The 23,251-nt window shown below is 43.5% G+C and overlaps 1 protein-coding gene across 3 annotated transcripts; it reads right to left on the bottom strand.

Annotated features, from left to right (window-relative positions):
• Window positions 1–241: 241 nt before the first annotated feature.
• On the bottom strand, window positions 242–23,034 carry CALCOCO2 (calcium binding and coiled-coil domain 2). Of its 3 annotated transcripts, none has more exons than XM_065896356.1 (13): window positions 22,986–23,034; window positions 15,492–15,681; window positions 11,203–11,305; window positions 10,914–11,047; window positions 9,978–10,103; window positions 9,027–9,115; window positions 8,577–8,646; window positions 7,950–8,072; window positions 7,567–7,653; window positions 4,725–4,820; window positions 3,047–3,182; window positions 1,782–1,810; window positions 242–1,271 (listed from the first exon to the last, which is right to left on the bottom strand). In XM_065896356.1, the coding sequence occupies exons 2-13, from the start codon at window positions 15,669–15,671 to the stop codon at window positions 1,098–1,100; spliced, it is 1,347 nt and encodes a 448-aa protein (XP_065752428.1). In that variant the 5' UTR covers window positions 15,672–15,681; window positions 22,986–23,034; the 3' UTR covers window positions 242–1,097. The 3 variants fall into 3 exon arrangements, with proteins under 3 accessions (XP_065752428.1, XP_065752427.1, XP_065752430.1); XM_065896355.1 differs by lacking the exon at window positions 22,986–23,034 and adding an exon at window positions 13,026–13,088 and having other exon boundaries at window positions 1,098–1,271; window positions 15,492–15,671; XM_065896358.1 differs by lacking the exons at window positions 9,978–10,103; window positions 22,986–23,034 and having other exon boundaries at window positions 1,098–1,271; window positions 15,492–15,671.
• Window positions 23,035–23,251: the final 217 nt, after the last annotated feature.

The following is a 23,251-nucleotide window of genomic DNA, read 5'->3' as shown; positions in this document are numbered from 1 at the left end:
GCCCAAATCCACACCCTTTCAAAAATGCACAGAAAGTTAGAACAAGAAAGTCAGGGCTCCAGATTTCTCAAACTAATGCTTCGTCACCTCCCTCTCCACCTCAAGATAATGACCAGGACACTCTTTTGTTGACTAGTTAAGACAGGTGAAGAGGAATCCTTGGTGGGGGTCTATAATTCCGACAATCCTTTTATTATACTTTCCCCACAAGCTTAAAAATAAAGAAAACATGAACTCAAGGTTTATTTTAAATTACCAAAGTCCCTGAAGTAGAAGACTAGTTTATTTTTAGTATTAAAGCGATTAACAATAGTTCTTATTCTAACTTATCCATATTCAAACTCACCTGCTCAGAAAGTTGCAAACCCATACAGTTTCTAACAAGTCCCACTAACCATTAAGAAAGGACTTACAACAATAATAGTTATGTGCACAGGAAAAAACCAGAGTAGAAAATGCCAGTCAGAGGTATCCAGAGAGAAAGCCTTTCTGTGAGTGAAATATTTCATGTCCATTGTTCAGGAATGCTTCCGTCGGGAGCTGGGAAATCAAGATGAGAAAACCTTGGTATCCAAATTGGATGTCTGGGTTCTCTGCCATGCCTTTTTTGACTATTCTAAATTAGTTGGAGAAGGAGGCCTGAGGAGGAGGTAGAAATTCTCAACCTCTGATCAGTCACCAGCCCCAGGGTTAGGACTGAGGACTGAGTACAAACACACTCAAGGCCTGACCTTGAATGGCAGTGGGACAACCCGGAAAACTACTCACTTAGTACTCGAGTCAGGCCTCCTGTGAACAGCCAGGTCAGCTCCATCCCAGGGCCTTTATGCTGGAGACCCTCGCAAGAATGGGCATTTTAGTTGAGAGGCTGACACAGCTGGAGTTATGTGACTTAAAAGGTACTAAAACCCACAAGGATGGAAGTAACCGCCCTTAACACTATGCTTCAGATAATCGACATGACTCCACCTATAGGGCAGCAGGACTAAGTAAATCCCTAATAATTCAGGTTAGGCAGGATCTTGGGTCATAACTCATAGTAGAAGCTTCTGCTCTATAAAATCCATGTACAGTATAGATCCAAGAGGCTGGGACACTTAGAGAGTGTGGCACAACACATGGTCTTCAAAGATCTGCTTCTCTTTTGCTGGGAAGGCCTTGTCACAAATTGGACAATTCAAACTACAGGGCTGCATGTGCTGCTCCAAGGTGTGGTCAAACAAGTCATCAGGAAAGTCTGACTTGCAGGTGGGGCATTTCTTGATGGAGAGCTGGGAGGAAGAGCAAAGAGGTCAGTCCGAATGTAAGTTATATGCGGCAGAGACTGTGTCTGACTTTCTACTATATCCTCAGCACCTAGCATCATGCTTGGCAGATGGTAGGTGATCAAGAAATAGAGGATGAATGAACAAATTCACATTGGGAGACACTCACTGGGGCATTCTCTAACCCCAGGATTGAGAGGATGTAATACTGCCTGGAAGGGGCACTGGACATACCTCGTTTGGCTACCTGCCTGGTTCATATCTCCGCCCTAGTCCTTCTACCAAACTCAATTCACAGGTGAAAACTCTTCAGCGGAACACTGACGGATGAACTGTGTTTTCTTCTCCCCGCCCTAACAGGCTCTCTCAGTTTTCGGCACTGACCAAATTGACCCTGCTGACTTGGATTATCACGGTGAACCAGTCTCCCTACGGTTCTCCCGTGAACTGGATGGAGCAGGAAGGGAAATCTTCTCAAAGATTTGCTGTGGGCAATCTCAGGAATCAAATACTTACCAGGCTGGGGGCAGGACTTTCTTGGATACCTGAAGGTAATAAAAGAGACTGCACTCAATGAAATGCATCCTTAGGATACATTCTCCAGCTGTGTTCTAGCAGCTGTTTTTTGTAACCCTCATTGTTCCCCTTCTGATTCTTTAGCTCTCATATATACCATCTACTTTGATAGAGGGGATCTAGGTCAAGGATAGTGGGAAAAGAGGAAAAAAATAATGAAGTGGCATTTTCAGTAGCCATTATATAATCAGAAAAAAACAATAAACCTATTTTCAGTGTGGAGAAAATGAGATTTTAATGAAAACAGTAACAATTTAACACGGAAATAGTCTGAGAATAGATTTTAAGACCAAATCCACACAGTCATTTTTTAAATGAAGTGTTTAAAAATACTTGTAAGGAAAAATATACTTGTACCCCTGCCTGTTGCAAAGATCAGACTGTGACTGTTAAGAGAACAGGACTGGGCTTCCCTGGTGGCGCAGTGGTTGAGAGTCCGCCTGCTGATGCAGGGGACACGGGTTCGTGCCCCGGTCTGGGAAGATCCCACATGCCACGGAGCGGCTGGGCCCGTGAGCCATGGCTGCTGAGCCTGCGCATCCGGAGCCTGTGCTCCGCAACGGGAGAGGCCACAACAGTGAGAGGTCCGTGTACCGCAAAAAAAAAAAAGAGAACAGGACTGCTTTAAACTGTCGCAAAAAAGCAAATGAGGTCTCATATCGCTTTGGAGACACAAAAGGAGGAAAGTTCCCTGTTTGGCAAAGACATCTGACCCCGGGTCCTTCAATTGCAAGACTGGTTGTCACCCCATTTCCTGTCCTCCAAACCACTCAGGAGTCTCTGTTGAGCACATCCCTGCTACCCTTGGTCAGGCCACGGGGGTGGCTGCCTAACAGCCCATCCTGGGTGGCACAGTCCGCCTCTTGTGCTTCCACTTCCAAATCTTAATTAGCTTCCTCAGCTTTAGATGTATATATCTTCTACACAGAGACATTTCTCTGACTCATATATTTGGAATATAGCCACGGGACTCAATTTGTGTCTGCTGCCTCTAGGCGAATGATCTTATTTGTGTCTTCTAGATTCAGATTTATTTCTCAATTAATACTTCTTGCCTGGCAGTCTTTCTGTTGGGTACTCAGCTTCTGCCCAACAAGTCTTAACAATAAGGCTGGTCTTAATTAGCATTTCAGATAAAAAAAAAATTTATTGGAGGAAAGGGATGCAAGCAGGGGCCTCCGGCTCAAATGGCAAAGTTGTCTTACCAGAATATGGGTTTCCATAGACAAGTCCTGGGTTTTGTCTCGCACCTCCTTGATTCGAAGCAGGCGCTTGATGCGGCAAAGAGTCATAATTCAGACCCATGTAACTCAGCAGTGTGCTGTTCTCCATCTTCAAAAGCTAAGGATAGAGTATTTACAGAGACATGTTAAAAGACAACAACAAATGGCCACAAGGAACTGGCCAGGGATGCCCATTACAGGTAGTTCTCAATTAACAATGTGGCACTGGAGAAGCCCAAGAAATGATAAACCCTAATTCTTCAAAAGGGGAAGCAGCAGCCTCAGTATTCCAAAGATCTGAGTTCTTAATATCTGAATTTAGATATGTATTGAATTTTGTTTAGAATGAATGCAAAAAGGAATTTTAAATCTTTAAATACACACCAGTTGAAGAGGGTACAGAAGTCGTATGGATATGTGAGGGTGGTGGGAGCTATATTAAGACTGAAATTGTTACACATTATTGAGAGCAGAATGCTTTTTAGTCTCCTTCCTAGAACAATTTTCTTACATAGTGTGAATATTCATCTGATGTAATTTTCCCTCTTCATGTTTTATCCCATTAAATGGATATGCCAACAGAGAGTGAGAGGGAGGAAAAAAGAGAGGGAGGGAATGTGAGAGAGAGAAAGAATGTAAGAGATCAAGCCACAAGGGGGACAGGCAGCATTTAAAGTTCTTAGAAAAAAGAAAATCAGTAAATTTCCTCTTAACATCTTAAGAGGGTTTTACTGTAGTTCCCAACAAAGCTCCCAAATATCAGGTCTTTCTCTTCTCGCTGCAAGTTGTGTGCATTCTTCCTCCCCATCCGCTGCACACCCTTCCCCCACCCCATCGACTATTTCCAAGTCAAGGTACCGCTAACTAAATCAAGAGGATGAGAATGACAGGACCAGAAACAGACCCCAAAGTCTTTCTGCAAAATTGAAACACATTGGCATAAATGATATAATCAAAGGTAGAAATGATCACTTGAAGGCACAGCCCAGAAGGGTTATGGAGAGGGTAGAGATGGAGAATGGCTGGAGGTGTAGATCGGAGGAGCAGCCAGAATGCATGGACACCTGCTCTTTGATGCCAGCAAGCACGTAAGAATGACTTCAAGTTCAACCTTCTTATTTGCTGCCATCATCCTCAATCGATCAATAATAATGTGTTTAGCATACAGCAGAAAATAAATACTGGTTGGATGAAAGAATGGACAGATGAATGAATGAATGCACAGTATTTATTTGGGGCCTACCATGGGTCCAGCACTGGTACAGACCACCACTTCTGCTCCTGGCTTGGCAGCAGAGAAAAAGAAAAAAGTTGTGCTGAAGGAAAAGGGTCCCTCAGCTAGCACAAAAATGATGTAGGATATTACTCCCCAAAGACAATACTTAGAATAGCTGTGGAGTTAAAAGCAAAAATAGTAAGTTAGATCTTCATCAAGGCTGCTCCTTTCAAGGTCACTACTGCCATGCCAAACAAGCTTCAGTTACAGAACAAAGAATGGGTTTTGCGGTAGATAAGGAAACCAGATGAAATGTACTCTTTGTCTGGGAGCAACTGTCTCATCCAATGTCCCAGAAAGGGCTCTTTTGTTTAACTTTTTATGTTATCACCACATCTCTGGGTCACCCTGCTCCTTCCCTTAAGAAGTCTTTTACACACTTACACCGTTTTCTTCTTCCATTCTCTCTTTCTCTTTCTGCAGAACATTACATAGAATCTTGTTCTCACTCAGTCTTTTTGACAGGTCAAAGTTCTGGTCCTGTCAAAAAAAAAATTAGGATTAGGACCACCTATTGCAGTCTGGATCCAAGGTGGGGTAAAACAAGATCAAAGAGGATCTGGCTGTCCAAAGTGGTGGGACTGAGGTGGTGGAGAAGGAAATGGGGGTAGGGAGGAGTGGTACCATGGAGGTGATGCTGACTTACAGAAAAATGACTTAACACAAAATGCCTGAAGGCTTGGGCTGGCATCAAGATGCCAGTTTCGTTTGGTTTAGCTGGGAGTAAGTGACCAAAGAGAGAAAAAGTTAGCTTGGGGGAAACCTCAAGACTGGCTTAACAGAATTAGGGATAAACTGAGCTTTTTTTAAACCCCACGCAACCATGGAAACAATCATCATCTTTGTCTTGAATAAACATCTCACCCAACACAGCGTGAAGCACTGAGTTAGGCTGGTGTGACTCCCTCCCAGTGTGAAGATAGGCATATGGACTCAAGTTACACTGAGGAAGAAGGAACCCTGGAAGGCATTTATCCAAGGCTAAAAGGAACCCAGACTGCGGTCCTGGGCTTCCCAGTACGATGGGTTCACCTGACTAGTTTCCTGGAGCCAAAACTCACAGGCATGCCTCAGCGCTTCCCGACACCTGCCTATATACACACACACGCGAATACCTCATAAAAACACTTTAAGCTAATCCTACCAGTTGTGGGGTTTTTTTTCAAGATTTTTTATTTGAATGCTGGTGCCCAAACTGCTGTGCACTTCTAGCCGACCCTGAGGTAGTAATGCGAAAGGGGGCTACCCGATGACAGTACTGACTGCAGGCCCCTGGTTCCCCACCCCCAATGGCTCCTGCTGGCTCTTCTGGTCCTGGTTCACTTCCTCAAAAGGCAGAAATAAGAAAGCACTATCTGAGTCTGTACAGAAACCTGCTCAATGGTTATAAAAACCTTCCCTGAGGGCTTCCCTGGTGGCGCAGTGGTTGAGAGTCTGCCTGCCGATGCAGGGGACACGGGTTCATGCCCTGGTCCAGGAAGATCCCACATGCCGCGGAGCGGCTGGGCCCGTGAGCCATGGCCACTGAGCCTGCGTGTCCGGAGCCTGTGCTCCGCAATGGGAGAGGCCACAACAGTAAGAGGCCTGCGTACTGCAAAAAACAAAACAAACAAACAAAAAACCTTCCCTGAGACCCATGGCTGAGCTGGGGCCTCTATTTCTGGGGATCTCCAGGCTGGTTTCTGGCCCCATACTCCATACCTCTTTTTAGCAGAGGGTGTATTCTCCTTAACAAGGATGTACAATCCTCTGGGCTTGGTCCAGGAGCCACAAACCTTCACACCCTTTGCTTCCTGGGCCCCTCATCTCTGTCACCTACCTGTGCGGCAGCCCTGAGTTGCCCGATCTGTTTGTGGAGCCACTGACACTCTTTGTACTTCTCTAAGAAACAGGCTTTCCCCGCCTCTACCTTTGCCTTTAGGCGTTCCACCTCTTGTACTAGCTGCTCCTCCACTGCTGTTTTCTTGTTCTTAGGCTCCTGAAGCCTAAGATACACAGTCCTCAGAGTTAGGGGACTTTTGGATGCATGAGGAATAAAGAATTGCTATCAGACAGCTGGGGAGCCCCTGGATCTTTCAAAGTATTCCATGAAAACCAAGGAGGTTCAAACCTTTGAATGGCTGTAGATTATTTAAAGCAGATTTCTTTGTTACATCAGAGGTCACAAACTCAAAAGTGCCAATAGGGGCCTGGCAAGTAATGGAACTGAATGAAGGAGTGGGATGCAACAAAACAGTGAGGACGGCAGCCACATGGGGAACTCATGACCCATCTAAAGGGTCAGCAGCTCCAGCTCCAGATACTGCTACTGGGCGGGAGTGTCGGCTCATATGTTGCCAGAGCCTCTGATTTTTCAAGAAGCTGGAAATACAAATTTCTTTTAACGGGAAATGTTCCCATTTTTAAGTGCTGTTCACCAAATCAGTTTTTTAAAAAACACCATCTAGAACAAATAAAACATTCCTGTGAGCTATACTTAATCTGTGAGTTGATGATTTTCAAACTTTGTTGCATCTATTCTTTATTATATAAGCTAAAATACACAGTATCTTATATACAGTAGGTACTCAATGATCAATTAGATAATGACTGAATGAATGAATGATGCATAGAGGATATGAGTTACATTCCCAATAACTGGATATTCTCCACACATCAGGAGTTCTCATGTCCTTACAACAGTTCAGAAAATGGAGCTTCTAGGTACCTGTGATCACCATGAGGCCTTGTTTCCAACAATATATTATAGGAAATTATTAGTCAATTAGGCTTTCATTATTACTATATTACATAGCTCAGAACAATTTATAATGATGATAATTGCTAACATTATATTAATTATAACAAAATTTGTTTGACTACTATAATATCTTCTAATTGTAGAGCTCATTTGACAATCATTAATTTGTCTGCCCCGACAGAAACTCTTTAAGAAGGGGGTAAGGGTTATTCTGTGTGACTCCTAGCCCAAGGCTCTATTTACTACAACCTCTCGTGAAGTTTAACTTCCAATATTCCTTTTCACTCGTCACATATTAGAAATGCCCACCTCTCCTAAACAGTCTATAAATGGCAGATTCTCTGTCCCTTTGGATAGAGAGAAGAAAGTCCAGAGGTAAATGCTATTCTAATCTGTGTCATTTATCCTGTCCATCCCCTGAAAATAGGCCCTATCCCTTCCTTTCTTTAGGCTGCGTCCCACATAGCCATCCAAAGACAGACATGCCGTTAACTCCTGTTCTTTCTTCGCTGCAGTAGTTTCTTTCTGCTTCATCTCCTCCACTGTCCGTTCGAGCTCCTTCCGGTGTTCCCTCTGCACAAAAACAGATTTCAGTACCACTGCTGGGAAAACACACGCACACGCACAAGCACATGTGCGCACGCACTGGGGAAAGGCCTGCTAAGCTAATGAGCGAGCAGGGCGCAGAGAGAAAAGCAAGTCTTCTCTTATTAGTTTCTGAGAAAAGCCGTTAGATACCTCATTTCAGATGGCTTCCCCCGAGACCTTTCCCACAGCCAGTGACACCCAGGTATATGATAGAGCAAAGAAAGAACAATGTATAGATTTTTTTCACAAATGCCTAAAAATATTTTGTTCCATGACTCTACCTGTTCAGTTAAACTGAGAAAGAGCTGGCCATTTTCCTTTTTCAGGTCCTCCAACTGCTCTGCTTTATCTTGAACTCCCTGAACAAGCTTCTCTATTTCTTTCTCTTGAGTTGACAGCTGGGCCTAAAGCAAAAATAGTGAATATAACCAAAATAAAAAAGAAGGAAAACTAAACAGGAAGAAGGCTTTTAAATGTACAGTAACATAAGGAGATGTGTGTTCCCCAGCAACTCCCAGCTGCCAAATATCCCTAAGAACTTCTTCACTCTTCAGCTCTACCTTACACCTGAGAATCTAAGACTCAACTGAGTAAAATCTGACAAACCACCCTTTAAAGCCCCTCTTCAAGGCACAGCTTCCTAAAAAAGAGAGTTCTGCTGCTACCTGCTTTACATTCCAGGCTTTTTAGTAAGATTTTGCTTGAAAAGATTTTGTAGCTAAAAGAAAAGTTAAAAAGGGTGTGGAGGGCCAAGAACGGAAAACACACACACTGAAACTGTAGTGTGATGCTCTGAGAGATCCACCACTAGGCACTCAGTACAATGAGCTGTATCTTCCTGGGCCACCACAGTGGAGTGGTGGCAAGGCTAAGAAAATATACTTTGGCAAAGGTTTGGCATTACCTACCTGAAGCTGATCCACTCTGACTCCCATCTTTTCATTTTCTGAGGACATCTTCTGGTTTTGTTCTTTCAGTCTGTGGAAGTGGAGATGACTAAGTGAAAAAAAATACTGATTCTAGGTCAGCTCCCCCAGACCTTAAACGATTTAAGGCTGCCTTGGCCCTAAGCCTGCAGAGTTATTTTTAAATCCACTAGTCTCTTCTTCAGTCCTATTTTGGCTTCCTGACCTCAAACTGCAAGTGTTCAATACTTAACGCTAATACTTGAATTCAGGTCATTTGTCCTTACAATTCTGATACTAATTCTCTAACCTAGAGTCAAAGAGCTCATGAATCAACGAGGGAGAATCATGCCTATCACTGTCGTAACAGGAAGACTGTTCTAAAGTCTAATCGGACCCTGCCTAAGGGTGTCTATAATACAGCAGCTCCTCCCATTCAAGAGTCACACTCACTGAAGAAGCTCTGTCTCCCAACAGTCCTTCTGCTCTTTCATTGTCTGTTCCAATTTCTTATTGATGCTCTTTAGGGTTTCTAGCTCCTCCTGTAGATTGAAACATCAAAGGGACTTAACATTTCTAAGACAGTGTTTAGTATCTCAGGCAGCCAACAAATATTTATTGAGCACTTATTATATGTCAGGCATATAGCATGACACAGCAGTGAATGAAATATCCAAGTAAAAGGATTTCTATATTAAAATGTTCTTAATATGTTCTTTCCATATTAAAAATACATCTACCTTAGGAGTTTGGGATTAACATTATACACACCACTATATATAAAATAAATAACCAACATGAACCTACTGTATAGCACAGAGAACTATACTCAATATTTTGTAATAACCTATACGGGAAAAGTATCTAATATATATATATATATGTATATAAAACTGAATCACTTTGCTGTACACCTGAAACTAATACAACATTGTAAATCAACTACAACTCAATTAAAAAAAGGAAGAAAAAATACATCTACCTAATTTCTCTTCTGGTGGAGCTCATATTTGTCCATTAATTCATTAAACAAATATTTAATGAGTGCCTATTACACACCAGACACTGTTCTGGCACTGCAGACACAGCAGTGGGCAAAATAAAGGTGCTTTTCTCCTAGAAACGTGCTGTCCAATTAATTCATGAAAGCCACATACATAATTTAAAAATTTTAGTAGCAACATTAAAAAAAGTAAAAAGAAATAGATGAAATTATTTTACTAATAGTATATGTATTTAATTCATTAAATGAAAATATCATTTCAATATGTAAACAATAAAAAGGAAATCTCCAATATACTAAAATCTGTGCCAGATATTAGTATAAGGGCGTGAGATCACAAGAAAAACAGAAAATGATTCTGATCTCCAACCTCCAAGTTCACCTTTAACCAGCAGCCATACCTGCTTCTTCTGGAGCCTAGCGTGCATGTCTGCGTTCTGCTTCTCGAGGCTGACACAGCTGTCCTTCAGCTGCTTGTTTTCTCTGCAGAGCTCCTCGTTGTGCTGCTCAATCTCTTCCACCTCACCCTACGAAAGAACATTCCATAAGCTCATGTTTGGCCCTTTATAGCTCAATGGATATTCAAGTCCCTCTAGCAGAAAATTCCCATAGGCTGTGATGGTTAGGGTCTAGCTGATTCCCACTCACTGTAGTGACATCTGTGTACCCCAAGTGGAAGCAGCCCCTCAGTATGTAGGGAAGCGGGGTAAGAGAGGTGTGTCTGTATAATTGCAGCATTGAGGCTGCCATTACCAAGAAAGAAAGATAAACAAAATGAAGGCCACAAAAAGTTAAAAGGGGTAATGACAAAAGAACAGAGTTTTTTCTTGCAAACACTTAATATTGTTTGTCTCTCCTCTCAGACTTAGCTCCTTGAGACTGGGACAGGATTTTAATTGATTCTTCACTACATCCCTAGTGCCTACCAGAGTGTTGGATGGAAGTAGGTGTCCTGTTAAATAACTGAGTAAGCAAATGAATCTGAGAGATACAAAGAAGAATATCTGCTGTGTCTCTCCTCAAAGGAGCTTATAAAATTTACTATGGTGATAAGATGTGCAGATGACAAAAATTACGTAACTGGGAAAGTTAAATAACTGAATGTCACCTGAGTTACAGAAGTTTTAGAGAAAGGAGAAATCACTTATTGTTATGATTCTTGTTAACATTCCTAAGTCATTCCCTTAGGAATGGTGGGTTTGAATGGGTACTGTATAAAATTTTCCCAACAGTTAACTGTTAGACATTCAATAAAGGCTTACTGACTAAAATTCTACCCTATCCTGGAATTGCTACCCTTAGCGGCAGGAAGGGATTGAGATGAGATGCTTACAGACCTGAGTGGTAACAACCAGGATGTCCTCCTCATTTTCTGGACAGAACTGGAAAGGGATACTTGCCCCCCGGACCACACCATCCTGATCCACATAGCAGAACTGGTAATACTCATCATCCTTGGGCAGGTAATAAGCTGAAAACAGAACATGATTTTTAATCCAAAATAAGGTCTATTCAGAAAACTAAAAATCCGGAAGTCTTTTATCTACCCAGAAAGCTCAAGCTCAAGGGAATTAATTAGTCTTGGCTGCTAGCTGTCTTCTACCTTTGATCCAGTATTTTTCTCACCTTTGAATTGGACCTCCTGCTGTTTGGGAGATCTGCTGTTTAGGTCAACGGGCAAAGTAACCCACATGAAGGTGTAGTACTCACGGGTTGTCTTCCATCCCACCTGCAATGACAAGAGGCTCTTGTTCAGCATCTGAAAGTGCTCAGGTTTGGGCCGTGTCTTCGTAAAATGCACTTTTTGTTATGTTGATTTTACAATAGAGTAAGTTCATTATGATAAGATCTACCCACAATGGATCAAATCTTGTTTTTTGACTTATGATAACTATATATACAATTAAAAACTGGTATGCACACACACAGTCTAAATTACTTGTCTTAGAAGGAAACAAAAACTGGCCATTCAACACCCAGGACAAGAGTTCCAAATATTGTATCTCCAAGTCAGACATAGAACTGAGAGTGATCGGGGGAAAAAAGTTGTGGGATTGTGAACCTTGATCCCGCTATTTTCCTACAACAGTGTTCTTGGAACTTCTTAATCAGAAAGCACTTCTGATCTGCCCTCTCCACTGGTTCGTCCTCTCCTGTGTCCAATTCAGTCTTGTCCCCTATACCAACCCGGTTATATCACTGCGTTTAAAAGTGCATTTTATTTTTATTTTATTATTTTTTAAAATTTATTTATTTATTTTTGCGGTACACGGGCCTCTCACCACTGTGGCCCCTCCCATCGCGGAGCACAGGCTCCGGATGCGCAGGCCCAGCAGCCATGGCTCACGGGCCCAGCCGCTCCGTGGCATGTGGGATCTTCCCGGACCGGGAAACGAACCCGCGTCCCCTGCATCGGCAGGCGGACTCTCAACCACTGCGCCACCTGGGAAGCCCCTAAAAGTGCATTTTAAAAATAATGTGTGTGTTGGGGTTGGATGCAAGAGTGTTCTTAGACTATGAGGTACCAGATAACTGAGTCCAATCTGTAGAGTTTTCTTTCTTCAGTGTTTTTCTTAATGCATGTTTAATGAAGGCTTTTTGGTGATAAAGATAACAACAACAATCTGGTAGTCATAAAGGCCCCTTCTAGGTATGGAATGCAGTAACTCATAAGATGTAAGGATACTGTAAAATATGCCTCAGAGCAGAAAGCTGGCTAAGTGGAAAATATTCTCACTAAATGTGAAGAGGGGTAAAAGACGGCTCAAATCCTATCTGGAAGATAAGAGTATACCGGAGAATAGAAAAGGAGCCATTGTGTCTTCAAGGGGAGAATACTCAGCAAATAAGCAAAATTACATTTATTGCCATATTGTGACCCTGCCTGAGCCCAGTGGGAAGAAAAAGAACTAAAAATAAATTCCATGTTCATATACTAAGGAATCAGAGCAGGGTTGAAAAGGCTGTAAGTGCATCACACATACTAGGGCATGTTTTAGTGTCTCATTAACACCCACACCATTGCTGTAAGCACCTCTGGGCCACTGAAACCTGTGGAGGTACAGGAAGCAGGAATTTTATGGAGTCTTCATTCACATCCTGGAGTTTCTTAATGCACTGTGACCAAAATATCATCTAGGAAGGCCTAAGAATTACTGCTGCCTTGGAACAAGGAAGCAACTTCTAGCCACTGCGATTTCTGTCCTTGGCTCTTCCATCTGAGCAGTCCTAGTCGCAGCCTGCCTCTTGTGCTATGACATCTCCCCTCCCCGGAACCCTGGAACATCGCATAAATGCCCGGGTAAAGGAGAGTATGGAGCGCAGGGCTCTACGTTGAAGGAAGAAAAGCTAACTCCCATCCACTTTAGGCTTTATCACTGGTGGTAGCTTTCACTCTATGGAGAAGATGTAGCATATTGCACGTGCAGAAACATTTTGTGAGTGCCTGCTTGGTGCTGGGAACCAGTGGTGTTAGGGCAGATGAGGAGTTGAGGGGTATGATTAAGACTACACTGCAAGAACACCAGGAGCACTTTAGAAGTGAGCTAGGAAGTACACAACTTTACAGTCAGCCCTTAATTCTCTAACTGACCATCTGTTGTTCCAAGGAATTCAGCAGAAAAGAGGAAGAAAAGCAGAGGTTTGGGAGTCAAACAAACTTGCTTCACCGCTAAGAGACCTTGGGAAGGTCACCATCTTGAGTACATTCACTTATTCATCTGTGCACAAGCAATACTGCTACTTACCTCAGGGGGCTGCTGCGCTGTAAGGATTAAATTAGAAAACACAAACACACACACACACACACACACACACCCCCCTCATCAAAGACCTAGCACATCATATGTTCTCAAAAAGTTTGTGTTCTCTCTTTATTAGTCTTAAACTTTGCTTGCACACTTTAGGGTAGGTGTTCAAATCAACAGCTTTGTGACAATGAACATCAGAGGCCATTCTCTGGGTTAACCACAATTTCCTTATTGTGGTACGCAATACCTCTGAAATGAATGAAGTATAGATGCATTTAAAAACAATGCTTTTAAACATTTGTTTTTAAAAAGAATAACACTTTCGGGACTTCCCTGGTGGTGCAGTGGTTAAGAATACACCTGCTGGGCTTCCCTGGTGGCGCAGTGGTTGAGAGTCCGCCTGCCGATGCAGGGGACGCGGGTTCATGCCCCGGTCCGGGAAGATCCCACATGCCGCGGGGCAACTAAGCCCGTGCACCATAACTACTGAGCCTGCACTCTAGGGCGCGAGAGCCACAACTACTGAGCCTGCGTGCCACAACTACTGAAGCCCGTGCACCACAACTACTGAAGCTCGCACGCCACAACCACTGAAGCTCGCACGCCACAACTACTGAAGCCCGCGCACCACAACTACTGAAGCCCGCGTGCCTAGAGCCCGTGCTCTGCAACAAGAGAAGCCACTGCAATAAGAAGCCCACACACTGCAACAAGAAGTAGCACCTGCTCACCGCAACTAGAGAAAGCCCTTGTGTAGCAACGAAGACCTGACACAGCCAAATAAATAAATAAAAATAGGGCTTCCCTGGTGGCGCAGTGGTTGATAATCTGCCTGCCAATGCAGCGGACATGGGTTCGAACCCTGGTCTGGGAAGATCCCATATGCTGCGGAGCAACTAGGCCCGTGAGCCACAACTACTGAGCCTGCGCGTCTGGAGCCTGTGCTCCACAACAAGAGAGGCCGCAATAGTGAGAGGCCTGCGCACTGCGATGAAGAGTGGCCTCCGCTCGCCACAACTAGAGAAACCCTCGCACAGAAACGAAGACCCAACACAGCCAAAAATAAATAAATAAATAATAAATAAATTAAAAGCATAAGACTCTCATCTGGTTTAGAGTGAAGTCCTCACTGGAAGTTGCTCCGGCTGTCCCTCCGGTTGTCCACTACCCCCACCTCTAAACACCAGCCTTGTTACCTACAGCTTCCATCGTTCTATCACTTAGCTTGGAATTCCAAACAATTAAGGAAAAGGAATTCGATGAGGAAATGTGAATTAGCATCAGCTCCTACACAGTGCACTCAAGAACGATGTCTGATTTTAGGATGGACAGCATTGGTAAACAAGCACATGACATACTGTGGTGTCAAAACAAAGGTCACTTATGTTGGGACTCAGCAGTGTAAGTTACTTACGTTTGACCTTTATCTCTGTCTCTGTAAATAGGACGATTTGTCATTATGGTGTGTGAGTGAGTGAATGAGTAAGAGTGTGCATGTGTGTGTTTGTGTGTGAGGGGATGTCAGAGACAGAGATACAGAGGGGGAAAGAAGAGGAGCTAGACAGTAAGTTGACTATAATAAAAAGTACCATTTCTGTACTTGAACTGACAGGGCGATTAGACACTGGAAGAGGACACCGAGGGAGCTCTTAAACTTTCCGTTCTTGGAAATCTTCACAAAGAAGCAAGACACGCTTATTCAGGAACAAACTTCTTGGATGCAAGATATAGGACAAGGTAAATTTTCAACATCCTTTCCAGATTTGTAATACTTATATTAAAACAAATTAAACATTGTACTAAGTAAGCAAGTGACGTTTAAATTCACAGAAATTATATATGGGGCCACCGACCCCAGTCAAGTCATAGATGAATATTTCAAAATAGGATAATTTAAAAAACATTTACATCTGGTCTTTGAAAGTAGAATAAAACTTGTGGATTGTATGATTTGCTATCTTATTTTAGCTTAAGACTGAAATTAAAATTTGAGTCCTACAGCACATGCCGGTGTGTGTAGGGAGAAGTGCTAGGGAGCTTAGTTTAGGATTTTAACATTGGCCACACATATATGCAAAATGCTTATAATACAGAGACAGACACACACTCAGGTAACTAAGATGAACCTCTAGTTCCCAGTCACTTGGTACTAAATTAACCACTTACTCTAAAGATGCCAATCCAATCCTTTCGACGGGGAATGAAATGCTGGGTGAGGGTGTAATAGCATGTGATGTCCCCTCCAGGGACGTAGAACTTCTCCACACTGTTAAAGATGACCTGAGAGAAATGACAGTGGTCCAGCAAGACAGCTGATGTGGGGGGATCTTCTATTGTCTCTTCCATGGTAGGGGTCCTGTTATGAGATATGGGATAGAATAAGGCTCAAAAAGGGTTGTCTGAAATGCTGGAAATTTCTGGGCTCTCACCCAGGGAACATTCAGTTCGGGGCAAGTCAGTTAAAGCAAAAGCCTGACAAGTATTGGGATCACACAACTTGCTTTCGGTTTCACTATGAGCCACTTTGCATTCATAACTTCCTGTGCTATAAGAATTTTCTGAGTCTCTGTGACCTCTTCACCACAGGCACCACCACCCTCACATACCCTTGTTCTCTGCTCACATCTAGTTTGCTCCCCTTCCTCTAAATACCTTAAGTAAGGCAGCCTAGAGGTTCCTGAGCTGGGAACTGTTAAGACTTAGATTCTAGATTTTTCATTCCAACAAGCCCTGTGACTTTTGGAATGTCAATTTCTCTAGATTTCAGCTTCTCTATTCAATTTCATTTATCCTGTAATTATCGGGTCCTTCTATACATTAAGGCACTCTGCTAGGAGCTGGGGATGGGTGCAGAAAGAAAGATAGGGATGAGAGAAGGGGATTATTTGACATGCAGTGGTGATGAGCATGGGTTCAGAAATCAAAATGTTGGAGTTCAAATTCCAGCTTCATCACCTATTAAACGCATGCCCTTGGGTAATTTACTTAACTGGACTCTGCGCATGGTTCCTCATTTGTAAAATGGGGCTAATAACATCTACCTCATTCTTTTTTTTGTGAGCATTAATTGAAACACAGGCATACCTCGGAGACACTGCAAGTTCAGTTCTAGACCATCTCAATAAAGCACATACCTCAACAAAGCAAGTCACACAGTGTTTTTGGTTTCCCAGTGCATATGAAAGTTATGTTTACACTATACTGTAGTCCATTAAGTGTGCAGTAGCATTATGTATAAAAAAAGTACATACGTTAATTTAAAAATATTTTATTGCTAAAAAATGCCAAAAACTTCCAAAAGTAACATCAAAGACCACTGATAACAGAGCACCGTAACAAATATAATAATAATGAAAAAGTCTGAAATATTGTGAGAACTATCAAAATGTGACACAGAGACATGAAGTGAGCAAATGCAGTTAGAAAAATGGCGCCAACAGACTTGCTCAAGGTAGGGTTGCCAAAAACTTTCAATTTTGTAAAAAAAAAAATAGTATCTGTGGGCTTCCCTGGTGGCACAGAGGTTGAGAGTCCGCCTGCCAATGCACGGGACATGGGTTCGTGCCCCGGTCCGGGAAGATCCCATATGCCGCGGAGCGGCTGGGCCCGTGAGCCATGGCCGCTGAGCCTGCGCGTCCGGAGCCTGTGCTCTGCAACGGGAGAGGCCACAACAGTGAGAGGCCCGCGTACCGCAAAAAAAAAAAAAAAAGAAAAAATAGTATCTGTGAAGCAGATAGGTATGCCTACAATGTGCAGTGTCTAGTCCTTAAATCAGTACCTGCCATAGAGTAGGCAATTCACACAAAGTAAAGGCGGAGTGACAGAATAAAGCACGTGCACAAAGTCTGGATAAAGAGAGGGTTTAACAGATGTTAGTGACTATTACGTTTGTGTTTTTTTTCTTTTCTGTCAGTCTTTGCCCTCAAAAGAGTCCCAATCCGATATGGAGGTTAGATGAGAATTTAAGTGACTGCCAAATAAGTGCAAAATGCTCTTGGGTTCGAGAGAGAGATGAAACTGGTTAGGAAAACGAAGAAAAGCTTCGAGGAGTGAGTAGAATCCTAGATAAGCCCTCAAGGAAGATTAGAATTCTGACAAATGTGTTTGGGGGTGAGGAAATTCCAGATGAACGAAGCAGCATGCATAAAAGCAAAGGAATGGAAAAATGCAGCCCATGGAGGACAGCAAGCAAGTTTGGATTCCTATCTATAAAATGGGGATAGTAAGCTGTATTTCACCTTTCTGGGTCATAGTACAGATAAAATGTGATCAAGGATGGGAACTATTGGGGAGATAAAAACAATACACAAAAGAAACAAAGTGTTTCGAATTGTCGGGACCTCAAAAGCCACATGCCCTGTCTTCTAAATGCATTTAGTGAGTCTATGTTTCTCAACCCAGAGTTCTACTGGGAAATGAAAACAATACTGCAGCTCTACACAGCAGATGAAGAAAGGGCTGTACATTTGCAAATACTACTACATGGTATCTTACAAATTCAGCTGTTAGAACGTGTTGGAAGATGTACACACACACACAGAGACACACACACACACACACACCCTTAAAAAAACAGTAAGTACAATAACCAGAAAAACACAGTAGCTCTTCTAGCTCTGCCCCACCCCACTTATTTCCTGGTTTTATTTTGAACTCTAAGCAAACAGGCCTCCTCTTCCAGCTCCCCCAGAAGTCAATTTTTTCACAGAGAAGGTAAGAGGACTTTGAGGCACTGAACTGTCTGTTCTGGAGACTGAGCTAAGGAACTAAGAAATGTACTAGCTTTCTGGTTTGTGACAGTTTGGCCACATCCTCAACCTCAAACCTCAGATCAGTTTTTCTAAGGAAGAAAGAGGTCACATTCCAGTCTAGGCCAGTACTTGTTCCTCAAGATAAGCTGTTGACTACTGATCTGTTGGAGGCTGTGGGAGGTTGGGCAGGGAGATTTCTCAGCTCGCAGACCCCTGTCTTTCCTAGTGGTCTTCAGTCACACTGAGGCCAGCATAGCCCCTGTGTCCTAAGCCTGGAGCACCATTTATCTGAGCATGTGACTTAATCTGTCCTTTACTGTGGATCATGAGAACACTCAGGTAAGAGTGAATTCAGGGCCTGTCTCTCAATTAACCTAAATACCACCATACTCCCTGTTCTTTTCCTTCGTAACACTATCACCACTACATACACAACAAAACACCTAGCCCATAGCAATCACTTATTGCTAAGTACTCACTGAATAAATGAACGAATAAGATACATATGCAATTCATCAAAAAGTGAAAGGAAGGGGCTTTGTAGGTAAACAATGCTGTGAATGATGGTGGGGCTAATTATTATCTTTAGCCCTGCTCTTAACTTGTTGGGTACCTTTGGAGAAGCTGTTTCTCAGCTTTCTCTTTTCTAAAATAGGGTGAGGAGGGAGTTCCCTGGTGGCCTAGTGGTTAGGATTCTGGGCTTTCACTGCTGTGGTTCGGGTTCAACCTCTGGTTGGGGAACTGAGATCCTGACAGAATCTCACTGAAGAAAGGACAGCATACACACACAAAATGACACGAAAGAGCTCATATTCTGAGGCCTGAGTGCACAGCCAATGGAACCTTCATCTCTTGTCATTCATCTGAAAACCTAACATCTGTCTGGAAAAGTCAACAGCCTTGGTTTCTTGCTTATCAAAAATATAAGAGACTCCATGAAGTTTTCCATTTCAGAGACCTCATCACATTCCCAGAAGGACTCAGGGGACACCCAATGGCACTCCGGGTGTTTGGAACTCAATCATTCTCGAAATAAAAAACTCTTCTGCCAAGACTGCAGAAGGGTTTGAGGAGGTAGAGTGAAGAAAAATAGTGGCTTTTCTGCTTCTTACCAAAGCCAACGACTTTTAGAAAAGGCCATGGGTAAACCTAGAGCATAACCATGTCAATCTACACTGGGTCAGTGAGGAGGTATCTCATTCAACTTTTCCTGGAAGGAAGCTATCTACTGATTTTTTTTTTTTTTTTTTAAATTATGGATTTGATTTTTTTTTTTTTAATTAATTTATTTTTATTTATGGCTGTGTTGGGTCTTCGTTTCTGTGCGTGGGCTTCCTCTAGTTGTGGCGAGCGGGGGCCACTCTTCATCGCGGTGCGCGGGCCTCTCACTATCGCAGCCTCTCTTGTTGCGGAGCACAGGCTCCAGACGCGCAGGCTCGGTAGTTGTGGCTCACGGGCCCAGCCGCTCCGCGGCATGTGGGATCTTCCCAGACCGGGGCACGAACCCGCGTCCCCTGCATCGGCAGGCGGACTCTCAACCACTGCGCCACCAGGGAAGCCCTATCTACTGATTTTTAAGGTCAGTGATCCTTAAAGCTTATCCTCCCTCCCAGCGATAAAATTCCCTGGGAGAAATGGGCTCCAACAACGACTTGGGAAATTGTCTTTCTGACAAAGCAGTCTAGAAATGACTGTTTGTGGCGGGGGCAGGCAGGAAGGATGCGGAAGGAAAATTAGAATGATTTAAGCATCAGCTCCCCTCTTTTAACCACTCTTCCCACTATAGAACCTGTCCACCATCCACTTTTAATTCTGGCAATATCCACAGAGACAAGGAAGAGAGAAGAAATACAAAAAGAGCAAATGTTAAATTTAGAAACCTAGAGTCATTAAAAAGCAGTGGGATGAATTAGGCTCCCTAGAAGTCATGGAATGGTATTCCACTTAATTCCTTACTCCTACCCTCAAATCAAAGACTGGCCATATAACGGGTGACCAGGGAAAACATATAGAAAATTTTAAAAACAAACCATCAGGGCTTCCCTGGTGGCGCAGTGGTTGAGAGTCCGCCGGCCGATGCGGGGGACGCGGTTTCGTGCCCCAGGCCGGGAAGATCCCACATGGCACGGAGCGGCTGGGCCCGTGAGCCATGGCCGCTTAGCCTGCGCGTCCGGAGCCTGTGCTCCGCAACGGGAGAGGCCACAACAGTGAGAGGCCTGCGTACCGCAAAAAAAAACAAATCCAAAACCAGAAAACAAACCATCAAACGTGGGAAAATAATGCAGAGATTCCACAAACTGTCAGAGGCACTTTACTTGGACTCTGACACAGTTGTTACTTTTTCCTTTTTTTCAGCTCAGTTTCCAAAATGATTAGGGTCCTCAGAGGAGGCAGGCAATAATAGGCAATATATCTTAAAATGAGTCTCCTGAACTGGCTCCTGGCTTCTAAGAAAACCTGACACATTTTCATCTAATGAGCTTCTCAAGTCTAATACAGTACTCCCAGGACTGTTCCATGAGGGCATAGATTCTCTTATATTCTCCTGAAGGAACAGAAAGCCAGTTCTACTCCTGCTCTTTCTTGAATCTGTAAACAACGCTGATATGCTTTTTAGCAGAAAAATGTTAAGCTTTCTGTCGTTTTTTTTTTTTAAGTTTTCTGGTTTAGGTTCTAACAGTGCAAATATTCAACCAAATCAACTCACCAATTTTCCTAAAGATTTTTCCTCATGTGTGCTGAACCACAAAGAATAACCTTATAAAATGACAGCAACAAAAACTAAAATTCTAGCACAAAGAATGCCCAACATTTTTACATTAGCCTTTTATACCAGTGGGCACATGTTTCAAGAGAAGTGAAGACTACAGATTATAAGTTTCTCTGAATCAGTTCAAAGAAGGAAACCAAATGAATCCACAGCCGAGAGAGAAATGCCAATCAGTTCTTCATTTGGGAATAGTAAAAACAAAAATAAGTAAAAACTAAACACACATTCAACCTAATCCCTTCATCCTTCTGCTTACTTAAGTTTCTAAACTACTAGCAATTAGCAAAATGCACGAACTGATTTGAGTTCCACTCCCCCTGGCCCCGGAATAGATGCTTCCACAAAACTACCCTTTAGAGAACACTGACAATAGATATTATGGATGTGTAGATGGCCCTGAGATGGGGAGCAAAAGCACAGACACATAGTCACTGGTCCTCAAATTATGAGAGACACTTGCTCTAATCCAAATTTTCCAAGTTCATTCCAGTTCCTTACCTAAAATCTCTCTAGTGCCTTAAGTAAATTTTGTACCCCCAGGAGACTTTTAATACCTAATTCAGTAACAACGTTTGGATTAGCCGCCCGGCTTATTCTAAGCAGCCTTCATCCCACATACCACAACACCACAGTGCCAACAGTACTAGGGAAGAACAGAAAAACTGTTCTGGGCAACCAGGAGAAACTGCGAAAAGCTCCAAGCTGTGGACTAAATCTCCATTTTATTCCATTTTACTTTACTGAGATTTTATACTTTTTCTGTGAAAAGGGTGATTCTGCTAACCCTTGAAGTGACCTGGGTAGTGACAGTGTTTGAAGTGTAGTAGAAAGGGGACTAAGCTAGGAGCCAAGGGACCTGGGTTCCTGTCTTAGTTCTGCCACTAACTAGCTCTGAGATCTTGGCCAAGTCACATTACCTCTTTTTAGGCCTCAGTTTCCTCATCTGTAAAACACATGGATCAGGCAAGAAAATCTCTAAGGAACTTTCCAGCTATAATGATGATCCCAAGTGAAGGAAAAAGGAAATGAAAGAGTTTATCTTTTCATCTAAGAAAATGAGGAAGCATGGTATTATATTAATAAGCACAGTCAAAAATTTTAAAGAGCCCTATTTGTACTATCTGACTCCAAAGACCACATGACTTGTGTTATGTAACTCTTACTACCTTTCTTAGGGTCCTTTCCACTCCACAGCTGTCATTTCTGCAAAAGAGTAGAGTTTCAAATAGAGGCCCTCTGAAAGTATCTGTGAAAGTGACTCACCTGGATATTCCTTAATCATGTGCTCTACATAATCTACAAAGACCTATTGTATTAAAAGTCTTTTGCTTTTAACAGTTTTTGCAATAGTGGAGATGTTATAATACATAGCTTTTGTATTATTCTACTCAGCTCCAACCATGGCCACTTGTTGGCTTACATCAGAAGCAAAGAATCCAAGTGATAGAAAAAAGTTTAAATGTCCAGGAGGGGTTGAAATCATAATAAATTAGAGTGGGAACATTAGCCCCAAACTAAATTGGGGGGAAGATGGGGGGATGGTGGAGAGGGAGGGGCTACCGGAGATCAACGGTAAAGAAGCAGGTCACCGCACCCCAAGTGCTCTTTCTTCTCGGTCGTCTAGAACATCTCCTCCAATTACAAACGGCCTCAACTGAAGGAAGGGGGCTTCAGGGATCAAGACTGGGAAATTGAGGCCCAAAGAGAAAGTAACTTGCCTAGGGTGACGGGGCAAGGTCCGCCCTCGGCCACAGCCACCAATTACGTCAAGCACGGGGATTAAGGAACCAGCACGACCTCGGCCGGAGAGGCTGGGGCATGACATCGTGACTTCAAGACCCTCAATCGGGTCAGAGGGTTCCTTCTGCCCCAGGAGCCGCCCACCCGGCCCCGGGCACTGAAGCCCTGCCCTACTCGGGGAAAAAACTGCCCTCAACCCTCCAAGGCCGCGGAGGGGCTCCAGGGGCCCCATGACGCCACTCTCCCTTACGGTCACCCTAGAAAGATGGAAGGAGGTGAAAACCGAAACCAGCCGCACCACTGCCCGCCCATGGCCCTTTCTCAGGACTGGATGTGTGAAGTCGGGGAACCCGAGGGCCCAACTCTCCCTAATTGCCCACCTTCACTCCAGGGACTCACCAGGGGCTGCAGCCAGCGGCGGCGCCACAGCAACAGGGCGGGGAAAGGGACAGGGGCGGGGCTGAAAGCCCAGGGCAGAGCGGTCCCGTCTGACCCCGCCCGCTACGTCGAAACGGTCAGCAAGCCCCGCCCTCACCGCGGTGCTTTTGGGGACTTGTAGTGTTTAGGTGACTGGGCCCCAGGGTTGCTCCGCAGCCCTGTATGGTTTTCCCCAGTCTGGAGCAAAGATCACATTCCAAGGAGCCTACTTCTTTCCCTAGAAAGAG

Source organism: Phocoena phocoena, chromosome 19, assembly GCF_963924675.1.
Source record: "Phocoena phocoena chromosome 19, mPhoPho1.1, whole genome shotgun sequence".
NCBI lineage: Eukaryota > Metazoa > Chordata > Mammalia > Artiodactyla > Phocoenidae > Phocoena > Phocoena phocoena.
This window is presented reverse-complemented; position numbering and strand designations above follow the sequence as displayed.